Here is a 16,784-nt window from a genome sequence, read left to right as displayed (position 1 = left end):
GGATGAAAATAAATGACGTCCGAGGCCTTTTCCAGTTCTGACTTTGGGAAACGGGGAGGGCACTTCCGCAGGAGGGAGGACTAAAGGAAGAGGAAAGGGCGGCGCAAAGAAGGAGGTGCTGCGTCGCCAAGGTGGCATCCTCGGCTCCGCCCCGGCGCTCTCCCAGGGCCCCTAGCTTTCCGCTGGGTCGGGCGGAAATGAGCCGTGGCTTTTGGCTGGCGGAGCCGCTGGCAGGGACCGGGCCCCACCCTGCCCCAGTGGCTGCCGACTCACGCGGGTGCAGCTCTGTTCCGCGGAGGCACGCCCCCTCCCGTCTCTCCGTCTCGACCCCCTCGCGGGGCCCAGGTGGGGCCCAAGTCGCCGCCAGCGTCTGTGCCGCGTCCCTTGCTCTGTGAAGGACAGGCCTCACGCCAGGACCCCGGTGGACTTCTGAGGTGGCCAGAGCCCCACCGCGGCCCCTTGCTTCTCCTTCCCTGCCCACTTGCCCATCGAGCCTCGCGCTCACCCAACCTCGGTCCCCCATCCTACCGTGCCTCGGGGTTCCAGCTTATGGGGCCTAATCCCCTCTCCCCCACCTTACCGCGCGCCCCTGGCTTCTCCAGTCTCCAACCTCGGTCCCCCAAGCCCCTCACCTACCTGGTCTGTGCACCCTGCCCTGGGTCTCGCGGCGCCCCCACCAGCCCTCTTGTTCCAGTTGCTCCAGTCGGAGGCGCCTCCAACCCACCAGTGCCTCCTCCTAGTCCATCGCGCCTTGCCCTCCCACTCCACCACCAGTTCTCAGGTCTCTTAACTCTGCGATCTCGGGACTCTTAACTTGGGTCTCACACTCCCATGCTCCAATACTTAGAGACAGCACCCCTTTTCACACACACTCACGATCTCCCTCCCAAACATACCCCTCTGGGCTTCACATACCCCATAGGTTGCTGCCTGTTCCAAGGCCTTGGGATTCACTTGTAACTCCAAGGCTGCCCTGCCCCCACTAGTCCGCCCACTGTTCCATACCAACCCACTCCAGGCCACAGGGTCTTGGGGACCTTCCTTTTAGCCCCCAAATTTTGTGTTCTTTCACAACAAACACCCCAGTGTTCTCTGCTTAGGCCTGCCCCCACCCAGCGTGCAGCATGCAACTCCTGGGCCTGGCTTTACCCCACCCCGCCTGACAGCTGTTGCCATTTGCTTCCCCACCTCCTGGATATCTTTGATTTTCTGACCTCTTCTTCCTCTAGCTTGTCTGTTCTCTTTTCCTTGTGTGCTCCAGGTGCCAGGATGGTGGGAGAACTCCGCTACAGGGAATTCAGGGTGCCCCTGGGGCCCGGCTTACATGCCTATCCTGATGAGCTGATCCGCCAGCGCGTGGGCCATGATGGGCATCCTGAGTACCAGATCCGTTGGCTCATCCTGCGGCGTGGCGATGAGGGGGACGGGGGCTCTGGCCAAGTGGACTGCAAGGCTGAGCACATCCTGCTGTGGATGTCCAAGGATGAGATCTATGCCAACTGCCACAAGATGCTGGGCGAGGATGGCCAGGTCATCGGGCCCTCCCAGGAGTCTGCCGGGGAGGTTGGGGCCCTGGACAAATCTGTGCTGGAGGAGATGGAAACCGATGTGAAGTCCCTCATTCAGAGAGCCCTTCGGCAGCTGGAGGAGTGTGTGGGCACCATCCCTTCTGCTCCTCTACTTCACACTGTCCACGTGCTCAGCGCCTATGCCAGCATTGAGCCCCTCACTGGAGTATTCAAGGACCCAAGGGTCCTGGACTTGCTCATGCACATGTTGAGTAGTCCCGATTATCAGATTCGCTGGAGTGCAGGCCGGATGATACAAGCCCTGTCCTCCCATGACGCTGGTGAGGGGCAGTGTGGGGAGGAAGGGAAAGCAGGAGAAGGGCTGGGTCGGCTCAGGGACTCACAGGACACTGTGGCAGGAGCCTCTGATCTCATCAGTACGTAAATGATTCTGTTGCCCTTCTCTTAGAGTTGGAAGAAAAGGAGGTGGGAATGGGAGTGAGGGTGGGGGTTATCTGCCAAAAGAGGAAAGACTATCTTCAAGAACCTCATATTAATTAGTTGCTTTTTATGCAAAGGAAGAATTTAGAGTTTAGACTATTGTAGATCGTGTTTATGTGCGTGTGTGTGTGTATGTGTATAAGTTAGCAAATTTTAGCTTTTGAAGCAAATCAGTTCTTTCTCATTGTGTGGTGGCAAAAGGATTGGATTGAAAGAGTAGAGGGTCTAAGATTTCTAGGAAGGGTGAGATTAGGGAGAAGTTACCAACTGGGGTGTGGGTTACAGGGACCCGGACTCAGATCCTTCTGTCACTGAGCCAACAAGAAGCCATTGAGAAACACCTGGATTTTGACAGCCGCTGTGCTCTGCTAGCACTGTTTGCACAGGCCACGCTCTCTGAACACCCCATGTCTTTCGAGGGCATTCAGCTACCACAGGTAACCTTTGGGGGTGTAAGGTGGGGGGAACTTGTGAACAAGATCTAGGGTCCAGGCCTTTGCACCTATCTGCAGAGGATGGTATGGAGAGAGGGGCTTAAGCTGGGACAAGGTGGATATAGGCCAAAGGTTGTATCCCACAGGTCCCAGGAAGGGTGCTCTTCTCCCTGGTGAAGCGGTATTTGCATGTCACCTCGCTCCTGGATCAGCTGAACGACAGTGCTGCGGAGCCAGGAGCCCAGAACACCTCTGCTCCTGAGGAGTTGAGTGGGGAGAGGGGTCAACTGGAGCTGGAGTTCAGTATGGCCATGGGCACCCTGATCTCGGAGCTGGTGCAAGCCATGCGCTGGGACCAGGCCTCAGACAGACCAAGGAGCTCAGCACGGTCCCCCGGTTCCATCTTCCAGCCTCAGCTGGCAGATGTGAGCCCAGGGCTCCCCGCTGCCCAGGCTCAGCCCTCCTTCAGGAGGTCAAGACGTTTTCGCCCTCGTTCGGAGTTCGCAAGTGGCAATACCTATGCCTTGTATGTGCGGGACACACTGCAGCCGGGGATGCGAGTGCGGATGCTGGATGATTATGAGGAGATCAGTGCCGGGGATGAGGGCGAGTTTCGGCAGAGCAACAACGGTGTGCCTCCTGTGCAGGTGAGTGGCACATGGTGGTGGGATACTGTTGGGGGTCTATTTGGGGTAGGGCAGAGCTGGGACTTCTATATGGGGGGCTCCAGCAGGCCACCCAAAGAGAAAGCTTTCGGTAAGATTGGGATGGTGAAAAGAGTCAGTAGTTGAGAGGGGGGCCATTCTGAGAGCTGGGAAAATCTGGGTTTAGGAGGCTGTGAAGTCAAGAAGACTCACACCTGGGAAGAAACTGATATAGCCAGACTCCAAAGGTCAGGGTCAGGGAGATGGAGTGGTGGAGGCCAGAAGGAAGTGTGGGGGCATAAGCCATGAAAGACAGGGTGAGAGGAGAGACAGGCCCATCCCCCAAAGGAGAAGGCATCCTGTGTGTGTGTGTGTGTGTGTGTGTGTGTGTGTGTGTGTGTGTGTGTATTCTCCATATGCTGCTGTTTTGTTATGTGGAGGTTTTTCTAAAACCTGGCCAGGTGGTCACCCTGAGGGCTATAAGTCCTCAGTACTGGGCCACAGCCAGTCATTTGTGAGTCCTCCCTTCCCCTTCCCTCTTTCTTTCCCTATCCTCCAGGTATTTTGGGAGTCAACAGGCCGCACCTATTGGGTGCACTGGCACATGCTGGAGATCTTGGGCTTTGAGGAAGACATTGAGGACATGGTTGAGGCTGATGAGTACCAAGGGGCAGTGGCCAGTAGAGTCCTGGGTAGAGGTGAGCTCAGGGAGGAAGCAAGGGTCAGCTCTGAGCAGAGGAATGGTGGTCCTGCTGAGTTGCTAGTGACATCCTTGTGCCCCTTGGCCCATTTTCACAGCCCTGCCTGCCTGGCGCTGGAGGCCCATGACAGAACTCTATGCTGTGCCTTATGTGCTGCCTGAGGATGAGGACACTGAGGAGTGTGAACACCTGACCCTGGCTGAGTGGTGGGAACTCCTCTTCTTCATCAAGAAGCTGGATGGACCTGACCATCAGGAGGTTCTCCAGATCCTCCAGGAGAACCTAGATGGGGAGGTAGAGCCAGCCTGGAGACACTCAGAGGTTGGAGGGCTCTATTGCAAGGGCTGGACTGTATAGAGCATTTGGAAGGCTCAGGATGAAAAGTGGAGGTCAGAGAGTGGAAGGGGCTGCAGAGGAGGGGTCTGGAATTTTCAGAGGTGGGAGGGTGAGCTGTTTGGGAGGAGCCAGCTGCCAGCTGTGAGAGGATCAGGATGGAGGGTATGTGTGCAGAGAGACCCCCACCCCTACCAAGTGCTCCCTGGGGCCTCTGTGTCGGCAGGGCTGTCTGCAGTGAGAGCTTCTCCTTGATGGCAGATTCTGGATGATGAGATCCTAGCTGAACTGGCCGTGCCCATAGAATTGGCCCAGGACTTGCTGCTGACTCTGCCACAGCGACTCAATGACAATGCCCTCAGGGACCTGATCAACTGCCATGTCTACAAGAAGTATGGGCCTGAAGCCCTAGCAGGGAACCAAGCCTACCCATCCCTTCTAGAAGCCCAAGAAGATGTCCTCCTGCTAGAAGCGCAGGCCCAGGCTAAGGACTCAGAAGATGCAGCCAAAGTGGAAGGTGGGTGCCAGACACAGCAGCTGAGCTGACACACCTTCAGAGCAGTAGCACAGGAGAGATGTCTGTGCTGATTTTTATGCAATCCTTTCTGGAAGTGATGCCACCTTAGAAGCTGCAACTTAGAGAGAAGCAACAAATGGAGAAGCAGGCATTGTGTTCCCTCAAAGAATGAAGGAGGATGTAAAGTTAGAAAATTGCAAGAGAATTTTGAAGACTTAAAAAAGCCCCCACATTTAGCTTTTTCTCTTGTACAGAAACATATTCCATGCTTTGAAATAAAGGGAAGTGCTCTCCTGTTTTCAGATGAAGCTACTTTGCTATTTTAAGAATATAAAGGCCGGGCATGGTGGCTCACGCCTGTAATCCCAGCACTTTGGAAGGCCAAGGCAGGTGGATCATGAGGTCAGGAGATCGAGATCATCCTGCCTAACATGGTGAAACCCCGTCTCTACTAAAACTACAAAAAAAAAAAAAATTAGCCGGGCGTGGTGGTGGGCACCTGTAGTCCCAGCTACTGGAGGCTGAGGCAGGAGAATGGCGTGAACCCAGGAGGCGGAGGTTGCAGTGAGCCGAGATCATGCCACTGCACTCCAGCCTGGGTGACAGAGCGAGACTCCGTCTCAAAGAAAAAAAAAAAAAGAATATAAAATTTGTCATGAAGCTGTCTTACAATGACATTCAGAGATTAGATCCCCAAACCTAACTTTTAGGGGGATTAAAAAATTTAAAACATTTTTTAGGAGAAATTAGAGAAAAAGATTGAGAGTTATGAATCTATTTCTGAGCCTTCACATTACTAACAATGGCCAACTCCTGTGACTGTCCCCTTCCTGTAGCAAAAGAACCCCCATCTCAGAGTCCCAACACTCCCCTGCAGCGTCTGGTGGAGGGTTATGGTCCAGCTGGGAAAATCCTCCTGGATCTAGAGCAAGCCCTCAGCTCAGAGGGGACCCAGGAGAACAAGGTCAAGCCACTCCTGCTGCAGCTGCAGCGGCAGCCGCAGCCCTTCCTGGCACTGATGCAGAGCCTGGACACTCCGGAGACTAACAGGACCCTGCACCTGACCGTGCTGAGGTGAGAGCATGGTGACAGGTGGGATCTCTGAGGGCAAAGGGGGTCCATGAGGCTGGCTGCACATTTCTCTGCCCCCAGAATCCTGAAGCAGCTGGTGGACTTCCCCGAGGCACTGCTGCTCCCCTGGCACGAGGCCGTGGATGCCTGCATGGCCTGCCTGCGGTCCCCAAACACTGATCGAGAGGTACCCCTGCCCTGCTCTGGGGAGAGGCTGGGGGAGACGATAAAGGCAGCCACTGGCAAGGCACACCTGCTGGGCAAGGCTCTGGAGGGCGTGATAGAGCCTTTGAGCTCTTGGTTTGAGTTTTGCTTTTAAAATTGAATTTTATTTTTTTTAAATAGGTAATACATTCACATGGTTCACAAATCAAAACGCTCTAACAAGGTATACACTGAGAATTCTTGCTCTCACCCAAATCTCTGTTCTCCCAGTGTCCCCCACACACCCCTTACTGGTAACTACTTGTATTAATTTATGTATCTTTCCCGTGTTCCCTTATGCAAATATAAGCAAACCCAAATGTGTGATCTTGCCACTCTCTTTTTTACACAAAAGGATATGGAGATATTATTACATAAAACATTAAGAGCTTCAATAGCTCCATTTTTGGCTGGGTCTGTGGGAGAAAGGGGGATGAAGGAGGCAGAGGGCCCATCACATACCAGAGTCCCCTGCAAGAGCTACAGAGAAGTCCTGGGCACAGAAGGCTTCAGAAGGGCTCAGAGAACTAGGGTCATGGTGACAGTAGGTATTTGCAGTGTGGCTATATTTTTGTCTGTTACCTAGAATTTACTTTCTAAGGCAGGCTCATTGGGTATACACACACAAACCCAGTCCCTGTCAGCCCCTTCCCAGCCATCCAGGTGTCTGTGCCTGAACATCTCAAAACACAGCCCTACAACTGGTTTTTGGGACAGTAGGGCCTGGATGAAAGAACCCAGGGATGCTCTCTGCAGTTTTTGCCAATATAATCAGCAGCCTAGAACCCTAGAGTAGCAGGGCATCTTGTGCCCTTTTCCATTTTGGTTTGTCTTTGGTTCTCTAACCACCTGGCTCTTGTGTCTCCCCATCCCTGTCTTTTCACTTCCTCACTCTGCCTTGCTCACTGTAGCATCCCCAGCACCCAGTACACAGAGTACACAGTGGGTACCTGCTACTGCAGGTGCCCTTGTGGCCCTCGCCCTGTCTTCATTCATCTCCTCCCTTATGTCCCCACCCAGGTGCTCCAGGAACTGATTTTCTTCCTGCACCGCCTGACCTCAGTGAGCAGGGACTATGCCGTAGTGCTGAATCAGCTGGGAGCAAGAGACGCTATCTCCAAGGCCCTGGAAAAGCACCTGGGAAAGCTGGAGCTGGCTCAGGAGCTGCGGGACATGGTGTTCAAGTGTGAGAAGCATGCCCACCTCTACCGCAAACTCATCACCAACATCCTGGGAGGCTGCATCCAGGTCAGGAGGAAGGGGAGCTTGTGGGCTTAGAGTGGCATCAGAATATGAAACCCAAGCAGTGGCGGGTAAGGGCTGTGTTCCCATGGCTGGGAACAGCAGGTGACTCTAGTGACCCTGGGGCATTTGTTCCCCTTCCCCTCTTCCCCATCTGGGCCTGCTCTGCTGGTGCTGTAGAGGAAGTCCCACTGCTGCATGGTCTCTCCTTCATCCATGTTTCCGTGTGTGTCTCCGTGTTCCTTCTGCCCCTGTGCCCCTTCTCTCTGATGTTCTGGCTGCAGATGGTGCTGGGCCAGATCGAAGACCACAGACGAACCCACCGGCCCATCAACATCCCTTTCTTTGATGTGTTCCTCAGATACCTGTGCCAGGGTTCGTGCCTGTTGCCGTGTTGCTCCACCTCCCCACACCTATGTCTGTTTCCCCTCTACACCCTACCTGGCTGTGACCACCACCCCTTCCCACTTGCCCCCAGGCTCCAGTGTGGAAGTGAAGGAGGACAAGTGCTGGGAGAAGGTGGAGGTGTCCTCCAACCCGCACCGGGCCAGCAAGCTGACGGACCACAACCCCAAGACCTATTGGGAGTCCAACGGCAGCGCCGGCTCCCACTACATCACCCTGCACATGCGCCAGGGCATCCTCATCAGGTAACGCTCCCACGCATGTGCTTTGCCACACACCTATGCTTTCCTGTGACGCCCCTGTGTTTGTTTTGGGGGAAGCACCACCCCCTGGACTTGGCCATGGGCCCTGTCTACAAGTTCCAAATGGTTTTTCCTCCCCACTCCCAGGCAACTGACTCTGCTTGTGGCTAGTGAGGACTCGAGTTACATGCCGGCCCGAGTGATGGTGTGCGGGGGTGATAGCACTAGCTCTCTTCACACGGAACTCAACTCGGTAGGACCCCAGGGCCATTAGCCATTACTCCACCCCTCACAGGATCTGCCCTCCTGCTTCTATGTGGCCCTATCCTACTTTTTTCTACTCCCACCTGTCTTGAGCCCCACAGAAAGTAGTGTCCTTTATCCCTGTGCTTGTGCCACCAGGCCCTGAACAATGAGGGTGGCATGAGGACAGCTTTGTCAGGACCCTACACATCCCAGGGCTGGGGAAGGGAGGGAAACAGTGAGGGGACTGGAGCCTAGAGCCAACTTGGCTCTGCATATGTGGAGGTGACAGCTTTCTCTGCCCCCTGCCAGGTGAATGTGATGCCCTCTGCCAGCCGGGTGATCCTCCTGGAGAACCTGACCCGCTTCTGGCCCATCATCCAGATCCGCATAAAGCGCTGCCAGCAGGTGGGGCCAGGGATGTGGGGTGTGGCCCTGGGTAGGGGGCTCTGAGCCCCATAAACAGGCAGATCTTGAGCCAGAGGACCAGCCTGGGTCTCGAGCAGCTCCAGGGGTGAGGTTCGAGGGCGTAGCTGACCCCAGCCCATCCCAAGGTGTGGGGCGAGTGAAGATAGTCCTGTGTGTGTTTCAGGGTGGCATTGATACGCGCATTCGGGGGTTAGAGATCCTAGGCCCCAAGCCGACGTTCTGGCCAGTGTTCCGGGAGCAGCTCTGTCGTCACACACGCCTCTTCTACATGGTTCGGGCACAGGCCTGGAGCCAGGACATGGCAGAGGACCGCAGGAGCCTCCTGCACCTGAGTTCTAGGTGTGTGAGAGTGTGCGTGTATGCTTGTGTCTGTGGGAAAGGTAAGGCTATTGCAAATAGCTGGCAGGCAGGGGTCCATAGAAGCTGTGAGATGGAGGTTTAATATGCGTGGGGAGGGGGCTGGAGTTTTCTGAGCTGTGGGAGGGGAAGAAAGGATAAAGAGAAAAGATTTCTCCAGTGGGCTGGGAATGGGATATACCAGTTAGCACAGAGCAGTTCTGAAGTACCAGGGGGCCTTCGGTTTGGGTGCTGGGGTTAGCTGGCAGTCTTAGGAAGGGTGGACACTGAGATAACATATGCTTCAAGCCCCTGACACCTTCCTCCTCCATTCTCACCCCCAGACTCAACGGTGCTCTGCGCCAGGAGCAGAATTTTGCTGACCGCTTCCTCCCTGATGACGAGGCTGCCCAAGCTCTGGGCAAGACCTGCTGGGAGGCCCTGGTCAGCCCCGTGGTGCAGAACATCACCTCCCCTGGTAACCATCCTGACATCTGGACCCATTACTATCTCAGGGCTTGGTTCCACTAATTAGTTCCTTCTTGCTCTACCCTAGAACCACCTGGATTATGTCCTGGCCCTTTTGGCACCTGCATTTGTAATCCCAGTGCTGTCTTCTCACAGCCCAGGGGCTGCCCCCTTTCCCATGTCTCTCAAGTGTCAGGGGACACCATAAGTGCAGGAGGTGCCTTGTTACCCACTCCCTTTATCATTCTTCTTCTTTTTTTTTTTTTTTGAGACAGATTTTCGCTCGTTACCCACGCTGGAGTGCAATGGCATGATCTTGGCTCACTGCAACCTCTGCCTCCCAGGTTCAGGCAATTCTCCTGCCTCAGTCTCCCGAGTAGCTGGGATTACAGGCATGCACCACCATGCCTGGCTAATTTTATTTTATTTTATTTTATTTTTTTGAGACAGAGTTTCGCTCTTGTTGCCTAGACTGGAGTGCAATGGCGCAGTCTCGGCTCACTGCAACCTCTGCCTCCAGGGTTCAAGTGATTCTTCTGCCTCACCCTCCCAAATAGCTGGGATTATAGGCATGGGCCACCATGCCCAGCTAATTTTGTATTTTTAGTAGAGATGGGGTTTCTCCATGTTGGTCAGGCTGGTCTCGAACTCCCAATCTCAGGTGATCCACCCGCCTCAGTCTCCCAACGTGCTGGGATTACAGGCATGAGCCACCGCGCCTGACCCACACCTGGCTAATTTTATATTTTTAGTAGAGGTGGGGTTTCTCCATGTTGGTCAGGCTGATCTCGAACTCCCGACCTCAGGTGATCCACCCACCTCAGCCTCCCAAAGTGCTGGGATTATAGGCATGAGTCACCGCGCCTGGCCTTTTCTATTTTTTTATGCTTATTTCTTATTTTTAAAGATGGGGTCCTGCTATGTTGACCAGGCCAGTCTTGAACTCCTGCCTCAAGCGATCCTCTCATCTCAGCCTCCCAAAGTGCTGGGATTACAGGTGTAAACCACCCTACCTGGCCCCCCTTCCTTGTATCATTCCGTCCAGTTGCTCTATCTCCACACTCCTGTTCAGCCCAACCACTCCCACTTCCCTGCAGACATGGCTGTGCCTTGGTTTGTTTATCTCACCCTCTAGATGAGGATGGCATTAGCCCCCTGGGTTGGCTGCTGGACCAGTACCTGGAGTGTCAGGAAGCTGTCTTCAACCCCCAGAGCCGCGGCCCAGCTTTCTTCTCGCGGGTGCGCCGTCTCACTCACCTGCTGGTGCATGTCGAGCCCTGTGAGGCACCCCCTCCTGTGGTGGCCACTCCTCGGCCCAGTGAGTAGTGGAGATTCAGGTGGGGAGCTCTAGTCAGGAGCATTTTCCTGGGCCCCAGGTGTACACCACAGGCTTCTGTCCATCCCCATCCTTCCCCTCCCTATGGGCTCAGCCTGTTCATCTTCCAGGTTTGTGTCACCTCCATCCATGAACATCATTTTGGGTGGCAGCGTGTCAGGAAAGGCCTCAGGGAACCCCCTTGGATGGGGACTTGGGAGTGAAGGGGCTGCACCCTCCTTGCCTCTGCCACTTTCTTGGTCTCTACAGAAGGCAGAAACAGAAGCCATGACTGGAGCTCCTTGGCTACCCGCGGCCTTCCAAGCAGCATCATGAGAAACCTGACGCGCTGTTGGCGGGCTGTGGTGGAGAAGCAGGTGGGCAGGAGCAGGCCTGCGGGAGAGAGGGGACACCATAATGGTGGCATGTTGGGTTGTGTCTTCATGCTCCTGCCCCTTCCTTCCAGGTGAACAATTTTCTGACCTCATCCTGGCGGGATGATGACTTTGTGCCACGCTACTGTGAGCACTTTAATATTCTGCAGAACTCAAGCTCTGAACTGTTTGGGCCTCGGGCAGCCTTCTTGCTGGCGCTGCAAAATGGCTGTGCGGGAGCCTTGCTGAAGCTCCCTTTTCTCAAAGCTGCCCACGTAAGCCTCTACCCTTGCCTCATCCTTGGGTCTCTTCCGACAAACTCTCCCTTCCTCACCTCCTCCAAATGACCCACCCTTCCATTCCCATTCTATGATGAACATATGTTAGTATATAGCCATGTTATAAGAAGTTTAAAAAATTGAAAAAAATAAATAGTGGCCAGGTGTGGTGGCTCATGCCTGTAATCCCAGCACTTTGGGAGGCCGAGGCAGGCAGATCATCTGAGGGCAGGAGTTTGAGGCCAGCCTGGCCAACATGGCCAAACCCCATCTCTACTAAAAATACAAAAATTAGCCAGGCATGGTGGCACATGCCTGTATTCCCAGCTACTTGGGAGGCTGAGGCAGGAGAATCGTTTGAACCCAGGAGGTGGAGGTTGCAGTTGCAGTCAGCCGAGATTGCACCACTGCACTCCAGCCTGCGTGACAGAGCTAGACTCATCTCAAAAAAAAAACAAAACAAAAAAACCCCCCACAATTGATGAGCTAAAATGCAAGAAGCACCCTGGAAAGCAGGGTACAGAGCAGCAGGAACATGAGGCTCCTTGTGTAGCCTCCAGTCCTAGTTTATCAGTGACACTGCATCAGGACCATCTTTGTGTATGTAACTTACCTCCTTGTGTCCGTCTTTCTTTCTCTCTCTCTTTCTCCCTTCCTGCCTTCCTTCCTTCCTTCCTTCCTTCCCTCCTTCCCTCCCTCCTTCTCTCCCTCCCTCCCTCCTTCCTTCTCTTTCTCTCTTTCTGTTTCTTTCCTTCTCTCTTTCTTCTTCCTTTTTTTTTTTTTTTTTTTTTGAGACGGAGTCTCGCTCTGTTGCCCAGGCTGGAGTGCAGTGGCTCGATCTCAGCTCACCACAACCTCCGCCTCCCAGGTTCAAGCGATTCTCCTGCCTCAACCTCCCAAGTAGCTGGGATTACAGGCGCATGCTACCACGCCCAGCCAATTTTTGTATTTTTAGTAGAGACGGAGTTTCACCACATTGGTCAGGCTGGTCTCGAACTCCTGACCTCGTGATCCGCCCGCCTCAACCTCCCAAAGTGTTGGGATTACAGGCATGAGCCACCTCTCCCTTCCCTTCCCTTTCCCTTCCCTTCCCCTTCCCTTCCCTTCCCCTTCCCTCCCCTCTTTTCCTCTCCTTTCTTTTTCTTTCTCTCCCTTTCTTTCTCTTTCTTTACTTCTTTCTTAACAGGGTCTTACTCCCTCCCACACTGGGGTGCAGTGGTACAGTCACAGCTCACTGCAGCCTCAACCTCTTGGGCTCAGGTGGTCCTCTCGGCCTTCTGGGTAGCTGGGACCATAGGCGTGTGCCACCATGCCCAGCTAATTTTTTCGTATTTTTAGAAGAGATGGGGTTTTGCCATGTTGCCCAGGCTGGTCTCCAACTCCTGGGTTCAAGCCATCTGCCTGTCTCAGCCTCCCAAAGTGCTGGAATTACAGGCGTGAACTGCGCCTGGTCTTATTTTCTCATTTTGAATGATTATTATTAGTTTGATTTTTTAGACACAATGTGAAAAGACACTTTCCATAATTGTTAATATTGCTAATTTGTACAATGGTTAATGATCTTATAAAATAGTTGTATGAAAGCACCAACCACCTTAGAAAGCTGCCAGCATTCATATCTACTTTCCAGATCCTCATCCCTCCTCCCCACTCACCTGCTCTGCTCGCTCATTCATGGCTTTCCTGTGCTCTGCCATTGCTCAGGTGAGTGAGCAGTTCGCCCGGCACATTGACCAGCAGATCCAGGGCAGCCGGATCGGTGGAGCCCAGGAAATGGAGAGGCTGGCACAGCTGCAGCAATGCCTGCAAGCTGTCCTGATTTTCTCCGGCTTGGAGATAGCCACCACTTTTGAGCATTATTACCAGTGAGTGTGGACCTAAGGAGCGGGAGCTGGCGGGAGGCAGGATGATGGTGGCAGAGCCAGCTCATGGGCCTGGAAGTCTGGGATAGAGGCAGGCTGGAGCCTTGGAGTGGGAGGCTGGGCCACACTGGTGCCCACACTGAGGCTTGGCCCGGGCTGCATGCACTGCAGGCACTACATGGCGGACCGTCTCCTGGGCGTGGTCTCGAGCTGGCTGGAGGGGGCCGTGCTGGAGCAGATCGGTCCCTGCTTCCCCAACCGCCTCCCCCAGCAGATGTTGCAGAGCCTGAGCACCTCTAAGGAGCTGCAGCGCCAGTTCCACGTCTACCAGCTCCAGCAGCTGGATCAGGAACTCCTAAAGCTGGAGGATACAGAGAAGAAAATACAGGTGAGTGCCTTAGAAGGGATAAGCAAATAAGAGGGTAGGGGGAAGAGGGGCGTGGAGCAGACTGGAGGAGGCCATGGCATCTGGGAACCCTGTGCTCCTTCAGGTGGGCCTTGGGGCCAGTGGCAAGGAGCACAAGAGCGAGAAGGAAGAGGAAGCTGGGGCAGCAGCAGTGGTGGATGTGGCGGAGGGAGAGGAGGAAGAGGAGGAGAATGAGGACCTCTACTATGAAGGGGCAATGCCAGAAGTGTCTGTGCTTGTCCTGTCCCGACACTCCTGGCCTGTTGCCTCAATCTGCCACACACTGAACCCCAGAACCTGCCTGCCCTCCTACCTGAGGGGCACTTTGAACAGATACTCCAACTTCTACAACAAGAGTGAGCAGCCAGGCAGAGGGACTGGGGACTGGGGAGAGGGTGGGCTGCTAGGAAAGGACCTGGGGTTGGGGGCAGACCCTGATGTTGGGAGGCTTGATGTAAAAAGAGATAGTCTTTGGCTGAGCACAGTGCTCATGCCTGTAATCCCAGCGCTTTGGGAGGCCGAGGCAGGCAGATCACTTGAGGTCAGGAGTTCAAGACCAGCCTTGGCCAACATGGTGAAACCTCGTCTCTGCTAAAAATACAGAAATTAGCCGGGTGTGGTGGTGCGTGCCTGTAGTCCCAGCTACTCGGGAGGCTGAGGCAGGGGAATCACTTCAACCCACAGGCGGATGTTGCAGTGAGCCGAGATCGTGCCACTGCACTCTAGCCTGGGCGACAGCGAGACTCCATCTCAAAAAAAAAAAAAAAAAAAAAAAAGAGTTGGTCTTTTAATTTAAATTTTAAATTTTTGTTTTTATAGATTCAGGGAGAGATAGTCTTTAGGAATAAGAATTCCCTAGGCCATGGGAAAAAGAGTGGTTTTGAGAACAAAGGGCAGGAGCTTGGTGGCTGGGGGTGGCAGGTGCTGTCAGATACCTGATCCCCAGACCATTGCTTTTTCTGTTCTAAAATAAGACCTGGGAATCTCTTTGTGGGTGACGGGGAGGATGGAGGCAGGAGGCACCTGAGGCCACCAGATATGAGTAGGTGTCTGGCTCTTTTCTGGTCAGTCACCTGTCATCCTAAACTCCCCATCGGGGGCTGATCCCTGAGCTGGCAGCAACACAGGAGGGGGAAGAGGCTCAGACCTGTGGTCAGGGAGCCTCCTAATAGGGGAGACATTGTTTCCTGTCATAATATTCCAGCTTGATAAGAGCCCCAGTCCTTCCTCCCTTCATGGTTTTGTCTCCCTAAAAACACATGGGGCAATCCTCGAAGGCACTGATGAGAACCTGCTTGGCACCAGGCTAGGCATAGGATAGCTCCCAGATACCTGAGGCTTGCCATAGAGGCAGGCCCAGAGAAGGCTGAGATCTGGAAGCTTAGACCAGAAGCCCCAGTGTCCATAAATGCTGGGGTCACACGCCTTGCAGAGATAAACAGAGCGTGACCAGCGTGCACCCTCCCTCCAACACCAACTCCCTCCTTTCACCTGCTCTTTGTCTCCCTCCCCCTTCCTGGTCCAGGTCAGAGCCACCCTGCCCTTGAGCGAGGCTCACAGAGGCGACTGCAGTGGACGTGGCTGGGCTGGGCTGAGCTGCAGTTTGGGAACCAGACCCTGCATGTGTCCACCGTGCAGATGTGGCTACTGCTGTATCTCAACGACCTGAAGGTGGCCCAGCCCCGCTGCACCTCTCTCCTGTCTCCCACTTTGTCCCTTGCCTCTCTTCCCGAAACCTTGACTCCCTCTGCTTCTTCCCTCCATCCTCTTCTCTCCACTCCTTGGGGAGGCCCTGAATGTCTCCCATCTGTTCTCTGAAGGCGGTCTCTGTGGAGAGTCTGCTGGCGCTCTCAGGGCTCTCCGCAGACATGCTCAATCAGGCGATTGGGCCCCTCACCTCTTCAAGAGGCCCCCTGGACCTTCACGAGCAAAAGGATATACCAGGAGGTATGCACTTAGGGCCAGAGGGGCCTCTGCTCTGAGGCAGGGCCAGGCTCCTCGTGGGCTCTCCACTGAGTGAGTGATCAGCGTTTATTTCAGGGGTCCTCAAGATTCGAGATGGCAGCAAGGAACCCAGGTCGAGATGGGACATTGTGCGGCTCATCCCACCTCAGACGTACCTGCAAGCTGAGGGTGAAGAGGGCCGGAACTTGGAGAAGAGACGGAATCTTCTGAACTGCCTCATCGTCCGAATCCTCAAGGCCCATGGAGATGAGGGGCTGCACATTGACCAGCTTGTCTGTCTGGTAGGCAGGGGTGGGCACAATGGGTGACAGATCTTTGCTGGGGTTGGGGGAGCAGTCTACAGGACAAGGTGGGTGCACGTGTGGTGAGGCACCTGGTTCACTGTGTAGCCTGTAGGAGTGTGAGGAGTGAGGTCAGGATGTACCTGGTGTCCTTGGGGCGTCCTGTCCTAGCAGCTTGTGGTTGGAGTGGAAGCTCAAGCAAGGAGGGGTCAGCTGCCTCTAAACTACCGCTTCTCCCTTCCTCCCCCACACCAGGTGCTGGAGGCTTGGCAGAAGGGCCCGTGTCCTCCCAGGGGTTTGGTCAGCAGCCTTGGTAAGGGGTCTGCCTGCAGCAGCACTGACGTCCTCTCCTGCATCCTACACCTCCTGGGCAAGGGCACGCTGAGACGCCATGACGACCGGCCCCAGGTGCTGTCCTATGCAGTCCCTGTGACTGTCATGGAGCCTCACACCGAGTCCCTGAACCCAGGCTCCTCAGGCCCCAACCCACCCCTCACCTTCCATACCCTACAGATTCGCTCCCGGGGTGTGCCCTATGCCTCCTGCACTGCCACCCAGAGCTTCTCTACCTTCCGGTAGCCCTAGACTTGGGGTCAGGGGAAGGTAGAGCTGGAGCTTTTACAGAAATAAAACCCAAGAGTTTGATTATATGACGTGTGTGTTTGGCGACTGCTAGAGATTTGAGTGGGGAGATGGGAGGGCTTTCCTTGCTGGTGGAGAAGGAGCCCTTGGCACTGAGGCTGTCGCATGATATGCCAAGGGTCTTCTTAGGGTGAGGATGGTAGACTGGGAGAAAGGCAGAGGGAGTCAGGTGTGACTTAGCACCCCCTCTAGGCAGAGAGATTGAGAGGACCAGGCAGGATGATGGCACTCAGCCCCTTCTCAGAGGGTGTGTGGTCAGAAGTGCTTTCATCTGGCAGGCTGGAGATCCAAGCCCAACTTGGCCACTCACCAGATGGTTTGTAACTTGTGCAGATTATCGAGCAGGGTTTAATTCTCCTTGTTTGTGGAACTGGCCCAGTCAC

The 16,784-nt window shown here is 54.6% G+C and overlaps 1 protein-coding gene across 3 annotated transcripts; it reads left to right on the top strand.

Moving 5' to 3' along the window:
• Positions 1-66: 66 nt before the first annotated feature.
• Positions 67-16,409, top strand: CUL7 (cullin 7). 3 transcript variants are annotated; one of them, XM_008958772.4, is made up of 26 exons: positions 67-345; positions 1,262-1,849; positions 2,295-2,446; positions 2,590-3,090; positions 3,647-3,785; positions 3,886-4,082; positions 4,383-4,638; positions 5,475-5,712; positions 5,791-5,896; positions 6,934-7,161; positions 7,440-7,530; positions 7,634-7,805; positions 7,950-8,055; positions 8,358-8,453; positions 8,638-8,813; positions 9,155-9,288; positions 10,414-10,596; positions 10,864-10,970; positions 11,060-11,242; positions 12,950-13,110; positions 13,279-13,495; positions 13,599-13,869; positions 15,039-15,184; positions 15,334-15,460; positions 15,554-15,759; positions 16,015-16,409. In XM_008958772.4, exons 1-26 carry the CDS (start codon positions 198-200, stop codon positions 16,336-16,338), a joined length of 5,253 nt encoding a protein of 1,750 aa, XP_008957020.3. In that variant the 5' UTR covers positions 67-197; the 3' UTR covers positions 16,339-16,409. The 3 variants fall into 3 exon arrangements, with proteins under 3 accessions (XP_008957020.3, XP_003833319.3, XP_034818005.3); XM_003833271.4 differs by having other exon boundaries at positions 1,262-1,945; XM_034962114.3 differs by having other exon boundaries at positions 204-434; positions 1,262-1,945.
• Positions 16,410-16,784: the final 375 nt, after the last annotated feature.

Source organism: Pan paniscus, chromosome 5, assembly GCF_029289425.2.
Source record: "Pan paniscus chromosome 5, NHGRI_mPanPan1-v2.0_pri, whole genome shotgun sequence".
Lineage (NCBI taxonomy): Eukaryota > Metazoa > Chordata > Mammalia > Primates > Hominidae > Pan > Pan paniscus.
This window is presented reverse-complemented; position numbering and strand designations above follow the sequence as displayed.

Excerpts from the sequence above, each read along its gene's own strand:
- CUL7 (XM_003833271.4), top strand. The coding sequence starts at position 198 with ATGAGCCGTGGCTTTTGGCTGGCGGAGCCGCTGGCAGGGACCGGGCCC. Across the intron at positions 3,091-3,646 it reads ACGGTGTGCCTCCTGTGCAG|GTATTTTGGGAGTCAACAGG; the intron begins GTGAGTGGCACA and ends CCTATCCTCCAG. Across the intron at positions 10,597-10,863 it reads GGTGGCCACTCCTCGGCCCA|AAGGCAGAAACAGAAGCCAT; the intron begins GTGAGTAGTGGA and ends TGGTCTCTACAG.